At 44.3% G+C, this 11,784-nt stretch overlaps 1 protein-coding gene across 2 annotated transcripts in view; it reads left to right on the forward strand.

Moving 5' to 3' along the window:
• LOC310712335 (neural cell adhesion molecule 2-like) overlaps window positions 1–9,188 on the forward strand; it is a 17,964-nt gene extending 8,776 nt beyond the window's left edge. Inside the window, exons 6-9 of one of the 2 annotated variants that reach the window (XR_014528855.1) lie at window positions 126–316; window positions 4,073–4,166; window positions 6,426–7,021; window positions 7,267–9,188. Coding sequence is in view for 1 of the 2 variants with exons in the window: in XM_083515278.1 (XP_083371404.1) it covers window positions 126–316; window positions 4,073–4,166; window positions 6,426–6,600; window positions 7,930–7,990 (521 nt within the window). In the remaining variant the exon portion in view is untranslated. The remainder of the gene's footprint in view (window positions 1–125; window positions 317–4,072; window positions 4,167–6,425; window positions 7,022–7,266) is intronic. The other variant, XM_083515278.1, reaches the window with a different exon arrangement.
• Window positions 9,189–11,784: the final 2,596 nt, after the last annotated feature.

Consider the following 11,784-nt stretch of genomic DNA (forward strand, 5'->3'; position numbering starts at 1 on the left):
AAGCAAAGTACATCAGAAATACAGAAAATATATTACTTGGCAGTCACTATGTTTTACCCAGAGGTAAAATAATGGCAAAAGCTAGCTTCCTATGTAACAAATGTCAATCTGCTTTGCTTTCCCAGTCACTCCAAGGATAGAGCTCCTCACAGGTGACTCATTTGCCACCCCGATTGGGACACCTGCCCAATACAACTTCAGCATCTTGGCTTACCCTCCCCCCTCTGTCTCCATTGCTTGGAAGGGGAAGGTTTTCAAAGGTGATGATATCAAGAAAGTGGCACAGGACCAAGACAGACATACGTATTCCTTTGAGGTAAGGCTGTTTTGAATTACAACTTGCATCATCCCTGAGCATTGGTCAACAGCCAACTCATTCCCGACAAATTGGTCAGTTTCAGTTTCTCTCAGTTCCTCATCCCCACTTCTCCAATCTTAAATTCAGTTCTGCACTTTCCCCTATCAGTTTGCATTTTTTTTTTTTAAATCTTCATGAAAATTCAGCAGCATTTTAGGGAGCAGTTGTCAGAATATATATGAATTTTGGAGTGCTATTTTGCCTAACATAGTATGGGGCGTGAGGGGAGGGGTAGTTCCTCTGGTGGGGGGCACATTGTGCTCCTTCTGGGGTAGTTTGTTCACCTTTGGTGAACCTTGCACTCAGCTCTCACTTGTGGCTGCTAGAAGTTGTTGGCATGAAACAGCTGCCAAACCCCAGGAAAGGCTTTGACTGGCCAACTAAGCCAGGTGCGGGTAGCCAATGAGTCACAAATCCTTGCTGAGTTAAGATGCTTCCTCTGCATGTGAAGACAGGCTCTGGCAGATTGAGCGGACAAGAGCAATAGAGGGTCCAACAATTAAGCAGGCAATTTCTGCATGTGCTGTAGAGGGAAGTGAGGGGCAGATGGGGCTCCTCAACCTGGAAAGATAGCCCACCCAGAAGAAGGAAAACTCTGATCCTAAACCTCCACTGCTTTGTGTATGGCATCTTTGAGAGAAGGAAAGGCTAAGGAGTAAACCCTACACAAATCTGGAGTGGACTCCCTAAGATGGTTTGATGGCATCTTGTACCTTCCAACAACTTCTGCAGCCTGGCTGGTGCCAAAAGCATTGCTCTGCTTTCCTTTGGACCACATCAGCAAGGGGGCCAGAGTGGGGCCCAGGACCTGCATACACACAGGACTCAGCTACATTAGTAAAGAAACAGCGATTTGACTGCACTATAGACATGCAACAACAGATGGCGCAAGAGAGCAGGAAATTTTAAAACCCCGTTTTCCATAGAGATTGATTTTCTTTTGTTATAACGATCTAATTTCTGACTTAATTATAGTCCCCCCCCACCGTGTCTAGATCCACCCACAGTCCAGGCTTGCATCCTAGGGAGGTCACTTTGGTGCTGCTAACTAGCAGTTTGACTCCCCCCCCCCGAGGCACACTTCATTGTCTCTTGAGACAGATGGATGCCAACAGTATATTTTTAACATGGTCATTTCTGCAAACATATGCACATCTATGCATGTCCCCCCCTATTATGGAAGTGTATGCTTTTCATTTGGAGGATTGCATCACAAAATTAGCAGAAGTTTCAGCTCTGAGGGAGAGCTATGCTTCAGTTTGTGTCAAAATAGTCCGGCATGAAAATCCCCAAACTCGGTTCCATGGGTGACTCTGAGTCAACTCCCTGGGATAGTTTATTGTTGCACATTGTTTCTAAATTTCTTGTTGTACATTGTTTTAATTGTCTGTTTTAACCATATTTGCACACCAGTTTCTAATGCTGTGAGTGTCCTCTATTTCAGAGGCTTCTACTCTGCAGCCTCTTATAGTTGTTTTAACTGTGAGTCTTTTAGTTCTTACGCTCTTACAGTTGTTTTAACTGCATGTTTTTATTTGTTTTTAGTTTTTATCTGTTTTAATTATCAGTTTTTATCCATCCATTATCCGTGTTTAATCTTGTATTTTATTCAGATGTTTTATCCTATGCTTGTTCCTTTGTCTTTATTTGCTCCAACATTTATCAGTTTAAAAAAATCTTAACTGCTATTTTATTTATATGTGGGGGTTTTTTTATCCTGGTCTGTGACCGTAATAAAGTTCATTCATTCATTCATTCATTCATTCATTCATTCATTCATTCAAACTGAACTGGATTTCTCCTCCATCCCTAATGAGGACTGAACATGTTCAGTGGCCATGGAAGACCAACCAATTGTTTCATATGTGTGTGTGTTTGTGTGTGTTGGGATCTAAAACTGGTGGTGGTAGCAAATGGAACATCTTGGAAAGGGATATGACTGACTAGAATGGAATCCTGAACAGGAGCACTCCTCAGTGAAACATTTGTCTCAGGATCCACTTATAAGGACTGACTCATAAGATATAAGCCAGGAAAGCATGTCTGCCATTAATGATTTTTAAATAAATATCTTCATTCAATTCTCTTTTCCAAAATGTGCAACCATAGCAACACCATTAAAAAACAGCAACATTTATTTTTTTACATCAGGACACCCAGAGATGTGGCTAGATCATTTCATACGCTGGGCTGAGTGAGCTTACAGGGGTCCCCCTTCAAAGGAACCCCAAAATTCCACAAAACACTTCTTGAAAACTCAGTGATGACCTCAAATGGCCTTTTCTGGAAGTTGGGAAGGCTGTGTACTGTGCCTGTTTTTTAAAAAAATGAAAATCAAATGAAAAATTTAATGCAAATTTTTATGGAGATCAGTGAAAGGAGTTTTTTTTTTAAAGAATGGTAAAAGGAAGAACTTCATTCAAAAACAAAATAAGTGAGCCCACCAATTGCAGGTGCATGGTAGCCAGCGTTTTCAGTTTCCTATGCTGATATATTATGCTAACTGCGTCTTCATACACTGCCTTTCAGGCAAGAAGGCCCCCAAGACAGCTCACAAAACATACAGGCAAATAAAGGTAAAGGTAAAGGTACCCCTGCCCGTTCGGGCCAGTCTTGCCAGACTCTAGGGTTGTGCGCTCATCTCACTCTAGAGGCTGGGAGCCAGCGCTGTCCGCAGACACTTCCGGGTCACGTGGCCAGCATGACACGCTGCATCTGACGAGCCAGCGCAGCACACGGAACGCCGTTTACCTTCCCGCTGGTAAGCGGTCCCTATTTATCTACTTGCACCCAGAGGTGCTTTCGTACTGCTAGGTTGGCAGGCGCTGGGACCGAACGACGGGAGCGCACCCCGCCGTGGGGATTCGAACCGCCGACCATGCGATCGGCAAGTCCTAGGCACTGAGGTGTTACCCACAGCACCACCCGCGTCCCTATACAGGCAAATACAATAATGTAAAAACAAACACTACAGATCATACCAATTCAAGACATTTCAAAAGTATTAAAAACCAAACACATCCAAAAGGCAAAGAACATTCCCTGTAAAAATGCAAAGAGAAGGCAAGAATACTTAAGCAGTGCCTTCACCTTATAAGGACCCAGACAGGGAACGTGGGGCAAGGCGGATGGACAAATTGCCCTTGGTGGTTCTAGCAGCTTAACTTTTCCCTTGAGGCATTTGCAGATAAGGAAGTGTTGGCAGCTAGGGAGGCTGCAGAGCATTTGAAGAACATTTAATGAAAGATCTCTCTCTCTCTCTCTCTCCCCCACACCCACCCACCCACCAGTTGTTCACTTCACAATGAAAGGGTAAACTCAACCCCACAAGAGTTGGGTGAGGGGCTACTCCATGAAATCACCCCTCCTTGAATTGTTGGGTTAAGTTCATGAATTTTAGACTGGATCACTGTTTCTGCTCAGCCCTACTAAGCAAGCAATATGAAGCCACCAATGGTTGCTGAGGACACCTGCAGTGTAAGCCACTCTTCTCTGCAACCTGGTGCCCTCCAGATGTTTCAGATTATAACCCCATGGTCAGGAATGCTGGGAGTTGTAGTCTAGCAGCATGTGGAGGGCACCAGGTTCGAGAAGGCAGGTGCAAGTTTTGGAAAAAGAAAACCTCATAAGTGTTCCTTCACTTGCCATAGCAGAATACTATTCCACTTCACATTTTGATGCATCTTAAATTCTCCTTTTTAATTTTGGTTCTAGTTCACGTCAGCATCACAAGAGGATCTCTCAGAACTACTAATAACAGCTGCCAATGATCAGGGTAGCAGCAAGAAGAAGGTTACTCTTCAAGGAGGTGAGTTGCAAACAATTGGCTCAAAGTCAGAATGTGGACACTAACCTGGAGAAGAGAAGACTGAGAGGTGATATTAGATTCAGGTAGATAGCCATGTTGGTCTGATGCAGTCAAAATAAATAAAAAAATTAAAAAATTGTCCAGTAGCAGCTTAAAGACCAACTAAGTTTGTTCTGGGTATAAACTTTTATATGTATGCACACTTCTTCAGATACACTGAAACAGAAGTCACCAGACCCTTGTTGTTGTTGTTTAGTTGTTTAGTCGTGTCTGACTCTTCATGACCCCATGGACCAGAGCACGCCAGGTACTCCTGTCTTCCACTGCCTCCCGCAGTTTGGTCAAACTCATGTTGGTATCTTCGAGAACACTGTCCAACCATTTCGTCCTCTGTCGTCCCCTTCTCCTTGTGCCCTCCATCTTTCCCAACATCAGGGTCGATTCCAGGGAGTCTTCTCTTCTCATGAGGTGGCCAAAGTATTGGAGCCTCAGCTTCAGGATCTGTCCTTCCAGTGAGCACTCAGAGCTGATTTCCTTAAGAATGGATAGGTTTGATCTTCTTGCAGTGCATGGGACTCTCAAGAGTCTCCTCCAGACCATAATTCAAAAGCATCAATTCCGCACCTATCAGCCTTCTTTATGGTCCAGCTCTCACTTCCATACACCACTACTAGGAAAACGATAGCTTTAACTATACAGACCTTTGTCGGCAAGGTGATGTCTCTGCTTTTTAAGATGCTGTCTAGGTTTGTCATTGCTTTTCTCCCAAGAAGCAGGCATCTTTTAATTTTGTTACTGCTGTCACCATCTGCAGTGATCATGGAGCCCAAGAAAGAAAAATCTCTCACTGCCTCCATTTCTTCCCCTTCTATTTGCCAGGAGGTGATGGGACCAGTGGCCATGATCTTAGTTTTTTTGACGTTGAGCTACAGACCATATTTTGCGCTCTCCTCTTTCACCCTCATTAAGACACCAGACCCTTATATACAGAAATAGACTTGAAAGAGAAGTTGCTGAATTACAACTTATTACTAAACTGAAAACTATGGAGAAACCTGGTCCGAATAGAGGTATTGGATTCTTGTCTCATTACATATGCTAAAGCTATATTTGGTCATCTGCATGCTATCCCTTGGTTTTTCCTGTAGGACTAATTGCAGTCATCAACAGGTTTACCATTCCAACTGAGTCAATCACCCATCTCCTACTACCCCTCTTAGAAAAGACCCACCCCAGCCTCCCACTGTATGTAAGGATCTGGTGACTTCTGTTTTAGTGTATCTGAAGAAGTGTGCATGCACACGAAAGCTTATACCCAGAACAAACTTAGTTGGTCTCTAAGGTGCTACTGGACAATTTTTTAATTTATTTTGAGAGGTGGTATGCCAGCCATCTTCAAATATCTGAAGGGCTGGAGCATGGAGCAAGCTTATTTTCTTCTGCTCCAGAGGGTGGGTAGGTAGGACCTGAGTCAATGGATTCAAATGACAAGAAATGAGATTTCAACTAAAAATTAAGAACTTTCTGGTGGTAAGCAAATTAATTAAGTGGCAGATTTATGAATAAATTTTTCAAAATCAACAATCCTTCTGGTCAGTCTGAACACAAGGGATCTCAATTGGCTTCTCTCTTAACTCTCTCCTAGCCATAGCCCTTGGTGGCTTTAAATACCTAGCAATAGCTCTCATATTTGACTTTAAATAGGATGAAGGAACTATACAAATGTTTCTGAAAGCATGCAACAGGATCTAAAATAAAATAAAATAAAATAGAAGCGTACTAACCTAAGCTGGATCAGTTACTGCAGTAATAAAAATGTCTGTATTATTTAGATTCTCATATCTGTTTCAGGTACTTCCAGTCCCCTCCCCTTCACTAAAAAGAATGGCAAAATAAACTCAATTATTTTGTGGCACAAAGCAAAAGATCAAGGGCCAGTCATAAAATCTTATATAGGTCCAAAGGAATTGCAGCTTGAGAAGTTGCACTCTATCAAAGGTCCTAGAGAACTTTGAGAACCACAATATGCCTCACTCCCAGCCAACAATCCTGCTGTAGCTCTCAATGGCTGTCTTTCTTACAGCCACAGTACATGCCAGGAGTCTGGGCTGACTTACCTTCACCTCAGCTTTCCCCCTCTAGCTGGTGCCCTTGCTCACAATGGGGGTTATTCTCTGTTCAAGGCTAGCGAAAGGATTCCTGCATTCTGATGTCCTTCCCATCTGCTCTTGCAAATGGATGTCCTTCCTCCCTTTCCAGACACTCAAGGTTTGGGAACTGGCATCCTTGTGCTCATTGTGTTGATCATCCTCTTGGTGGCTTTGCTGGTGATGGATGTCTTCTGCTACTACAAGCGCCAGCGTGGCTTGCTGATGTATTGTAGGAACAATATCCTGGGCAAAAACTCATCCGGAACAGGCACAGAAAACAATGGGTGAGTTCATATGGGGGAGAGAAGGATAGCCATGGTAGGAAATGAGGACCAAATATTGGCATAGCAATGATGGGAATCTCTTCTTAACCTTCTCCAGTGGTGATCTTCCTCCACCAGTCTTTCATCTACTGATCCCATCTCATGTTTCAGTTGGCAGCCACAGCAGCCTGATTGGGATGGTGGTGATAGCAGTTTGTAGTGATTTCCATGGTCCATCAGTTATAGACGTGTTTTGACCATTAAGACTTTTTCAGATATGTCCCAATTGGTCCTGAGTCCTTGGCTTAGAAAACCTTCTCCATCTGCTTTGGGGAATGTGTCCAAATAATTCCACTAGTGTGTCAGTGGCTGAAAAAAGTCTTTTAGCTGAGCACTTTTCCTTTTGTCGAGAGCCTGTTCTCTACAAACACAACCTTATGTTGTATATCACAAATTCTTCGAATCTAGTACAGTGGTACCTCGGGTTACATACGCTTCAGGTTACAGACTCTGTTAACCCAGAAATAGTGCTTCAGGTTAAGCACTTTCCTTCAGGATGAGAACAGAAATTGTGCTCCGGTGGCGCAGCAGCAGCGGGAGACCCCATTAGCTAAAGTGGTGCTTCAGGTTAAGAACAGTTTCAGGTTAAGCACGGACCTCCGGAGCGAATTAAGTAATTAACCTGAGGTACCACTGTAGTTCAGTTAGTCCAAGGACTCAGGGCTAATTGGGACATATCTGAAAAAGATTGGCTGGATCTATAACTGGTTGTTCCATAACACTGTTGCCCTATTTATATTATTGATCACTGTTCTTTATCACATGTTTCTTTCTTTTTTAGCACAAGTATACTTTCATCTATGTCAGACTTTTTAAAAAACAAAAAAACCCACACAACTAATTTTGAATGGCAACTGTGCCTCTCCCCCGATAGAAATTTAATTATTGTCACATTTATATTTCACCTTTCATTGAAGGAGCCCAAGGTGGCACTCATGGTTCTCCTCCCCGTTTTATCATCACAATCACCCTGTGAGGTAGGCCAGGCTGACATATGGTGACTGGTTCAAGGTCACCCAATGAGCCTCATGGCCAAGGGGGGATTTGAACCCTGGTGTCTCCCAGGACCTAGGCTGACAATCTTAACCACTACGCCATACTGGCTTCCTCAAAGAGGGTAGGTTAACCTGACTTGTCTTATTTTTTTTCTCTGTATGTTGCTCCGGGAGCTTTTTTTCAGCTGAAGATTGGAATAAAAAAGGATAAAAAAATTGGAATAAAAAAATGGATAAACAAGCATTTTTATCTATGCTCACCCATGCTTTAGCTTTCCATTATTTGTTTCCACAGGAAAATGCTCTCCAAGTCGGGGAAAAGCACAGTGGTGAATGTTTCTGGCATTGAGGCCTGATTAGTCGACAGCGATGACCTTAGATTGTGCAGGGATGGAGATGGGACTCCATGGCCAAGCTTGGATGAGCTCTTCATCAAAAATGGAAACACAAAAGGCGACTTCCCATATGGGAGAGCTGAGAAAACAGTGCCTCTCTTTCTCACCTCACTTTTTCCTTAAGACCCTCCTGCCTGTGGCCCAGTGACCTAACTCTCCTTTTCAGAATAGCTGTTGCACCACAAGCCAATGGGAGCGAAACACCCTCCTCATGCAGCCTTCCTCAACTCTATGCTCTCTAGATGTTGTTGGATTCCAACTCCCATAATTCCAAGCCACCATGGCCCAAACGGTCAAGGATAGGGCTGGGGGGAGAAATTTGATTCCGTTCTCATTTAAAAGCAAACTTATCTAATTTTCACTTCCCAAAACAAGATGCAGAACGAAAGCCAGGCATCCTTTGAAATCCGCCTGTCTCCACATTTTGGAAATGCCGTGGCTCAGCTGAGTAGTGGGTATAAAAATGCACGTACTAGTGTAAAGTGCGTACTAGTGAAGAGAACATGCAGCTATGTCTTATATTAGGGAAAGCTGCTTGTCAAAAATGTTCATGTTAGGCCAAATTGTATACAAAAAAATGTGTATGGGAGAAATTTGCACTAAAATGCTAATGATCTTTCGTGAGTCCTTTTTTTAAAAAAAAAATCACCAATTGATGCGGAAATATGGAGGAGTGAACTTTGGATAAATTAGATAAACAAGACACAGAGAGAAACTGACACTGACGTATTTCTCCATCCCTAAGTCAGCGGTGATGGGTTCTGTAGTTTAACGACATCAGGAAGGCATCAGGTTGAGGAAAACTGCTCCAGTATAGGGATGGCCAACCTCTGACCCTCCAAATGTTACTGGACTACAACTCCCATCATCCTTGATCACTGGCCATACTAGCTGAGGCTGATAGGAATTAGGGTCTAACAACATCTGGAGGGCCACAGACTCCCCAACCCCACCCTCATGGTTTCTCTATACCAGGAGCAGACTGGAAATCCCCGCCCCACCTCATTTTGTTTCTCAGAGCCCTTGTTTCAAGCAAAAAAGTTCTGGAATTTCTCTTTAGAATTGTATGGCCATTTAGAGAATAAACTTTTATTCCTCTGATTCTACCTCTTCTCCATCATCCCTGATCCTTAATCTCAATAAAGCTTCAAAATTGGAACCTGGGTTTGACTGCATACTTTAGTAGCCCAAGGATCTGCTCCCTGCATGCCTGATTGATTGCTCATTCTGGCTCCATGCTTTATCTGACATGAGGAACACAGGCCAGCTTGCCTAGTGGGGAACAGGAAGGCGTTATTTGTTAGTTAGATGTTGGATGTAAGTAGCAGTCATGTCTGGGGGGAAATTAAGAGGTGGTGACAGCCATAAGAAATGGAAACACACTGCATCCTGGCCAACCCCAGGTTTCATTATTACCAAGGCCCTGGATGTGTATGTTAAATTACAGTTGCACTGTATTATGGACTTTGCAGTTAGGCCCGTGAATGTTTTCATACATATGAACACTTCAACCATACCACGCCACATAGGTGGGTTTTGTGGTATACCAAAATTATGGTGCACTGTGACCATGAAACACATACATGTCAAAACATCTGGGGGTTGACTACAAAGCCCATAATGCAGTACAATTGTGATGAATGTGCGTGTATGTATGAAAAGCATCAATGGCCTGAAAAACAGTGATCATTAATATACAATTATCAATGGGAGTCGTCATACATTTTATGCAGTGGACACTTATGGTTGATTTCTGCAAAAAAACCTAAAAAAAAAAAACCTGCAATAGTCACCTGGGCTATTGTACATGTGCATTCCATTTCTTTCCTCCAAGGAGCTCAAGGCAGCATATATGGCTGCCACCCCCAATGTTATTCTCACTACTAACCTGCAAGGTAGGCTGTGGCTGAGAGACTGCCCCAAGGTCACCTAGTGAGGTTCATGGCTGAGTGAGGTTTTGAAACCTGGTCTTCCAGATCTGAAGTCCAATACTCTAACCACTACACCCCACTGGCAGTGGCATCATCCTGGGAGAATAAAGACACCAGGATCCCCAGACACAGGTTGTGTTACAGGTGACAAGTCAGGGGAACCCTAGGACAGTGGCATCCATGGGCACATCCTGGCAGAGGAAACATGAACTGAGCGCTCTTGTCTATTTGTTCCAGGAGCCGATTGAGAAAATGCCCATTACTAGATGCTGCTAGAATGCAGACAGCACCACCTGGTGTGTATAGAAAGGGAGACCAGCAGCAGAGGAAGCAGCCAGAAGTTCATCTATCGGTTCAGGCTTCATATATCTGCAAGGACAGCAGAGCCATGTTAAGCAAGTGAAATGGTTCTGGGAAAACCATCCCCTGCACTGACATAAGAAGGACTGTGGCTCAGGGGCTTTGTATGCAAAAGGTCTCAGGTTTGGTCCCTGGCATTTCCAGGTAGTGCTGATGGGGGGGGGGGGAGCCATGTCCAAAATGAGATGGACAAAATGGTGTTCGACTCACTATAAACAAGGCAGCTTCATAGGACATGAAACCAGCTTGGCTCCATCCATTGGTGATGAAGGAGCAGCTCCTTCAGTGCTTGGTTTCCTCTTAGCTTTCATAGTTAGCTGCCTTGGGTTCAGGAAGGAAAGGTGGGTATAAATGTTTTTAAACAAAAACGAACAACTGAGTCCCACTGTGGCTCTACCATTGCACCTGTGGCACCCTGACTTCACTGCTGCCCTGCCCAGGTAAGTGACAATGAGACTACTGCCAGGTCCAAGGCTGTGTGGTCAGTTCTGCCGCACCAACTCAGCAGCTGCCCCTGCACAGGAGGAGGAGTTTTCATGGGTGTGTTCAGAGCAATTATTTGTCCATTGCAAATGTGAAACAAATAGCATTTTGGGAGACTGGACCCAGTGCACAGCAGATATGTGAATGGCCTAATCTTGCAACCTGTAAACAGAAAATGCCATTTCCACTCTCAAGTGGGGTTAATTTTGCCACATACCCCCTTTCTCAAGCCTCAAGTGGTTTCTCCTGGGGGAGGGACATGTGGGGCTTTTGAGACCAATCAGGATGGGGTGGTGATCAAGCTTTTCACGGTCAAATGGTCCCATGTTCAGGTAAGGTAAAGGACCCCTGGACGGTTAAGTCCAGTCAAAGGCAACTATGGGGTTGTGGTGCTCATCTGGCTTTCAGGCTGAGGGAGCCAGCATTTGTCCATGGACAGCTTTCCGGGTCATGTGGCCAGCATGACTAAACCATTTCTGGCGCAACAGGATGCCGTGACAGAAACCAGAGCGCACAGAAACACCATTTACCTTCCCGCCGGAGCGATACCTATTTATCTACTTGCACTGGCATGCTTTCAAACTGTTAGATTGACAGGAGCTGGGACCAAGCAATGGGAGCTCACCCCATCGTGGGGATTCGAACCGCCAACCTTCTGATTGGCAAGCCCAAGAGGCTCAGTGGTTTAGACTACAGCGCTACCCACACCCCCATGTTTAACCCCCAGCACCTCCAGGTAGAGTTCCCTGCCTGAAACCTTGGAAGCCACTGCCATCCAGTATGGAGAACACTCAGCAAGATGGTCTAGCTCATCTCCTTATGGCAGGAAGAGGCTCCACATTGTAGTTCTGGTAACTCACCACACAGGCTAGCCTCAGAAAGAGTTGGAGGTTTACAGTGGCTTCCAATGCAGGGATTAGGAGCAAAACAGAGATACTTGCCATTGGCAGCCAAAACTGTGAAGACGTGGCTCTCCAATTC

This window comes from Podarcis liolepis (assembly GCF_965112155.1).
Source record: "Podarcis liolepis genome assembly, chromosome: 7".
Classification (NCBI taxonomy): Eukaryota; Metazoa; Chordata; class Lepidosauria; order Squamata; family Lacertidae; genus Podarcis; species Podarcis liolepis.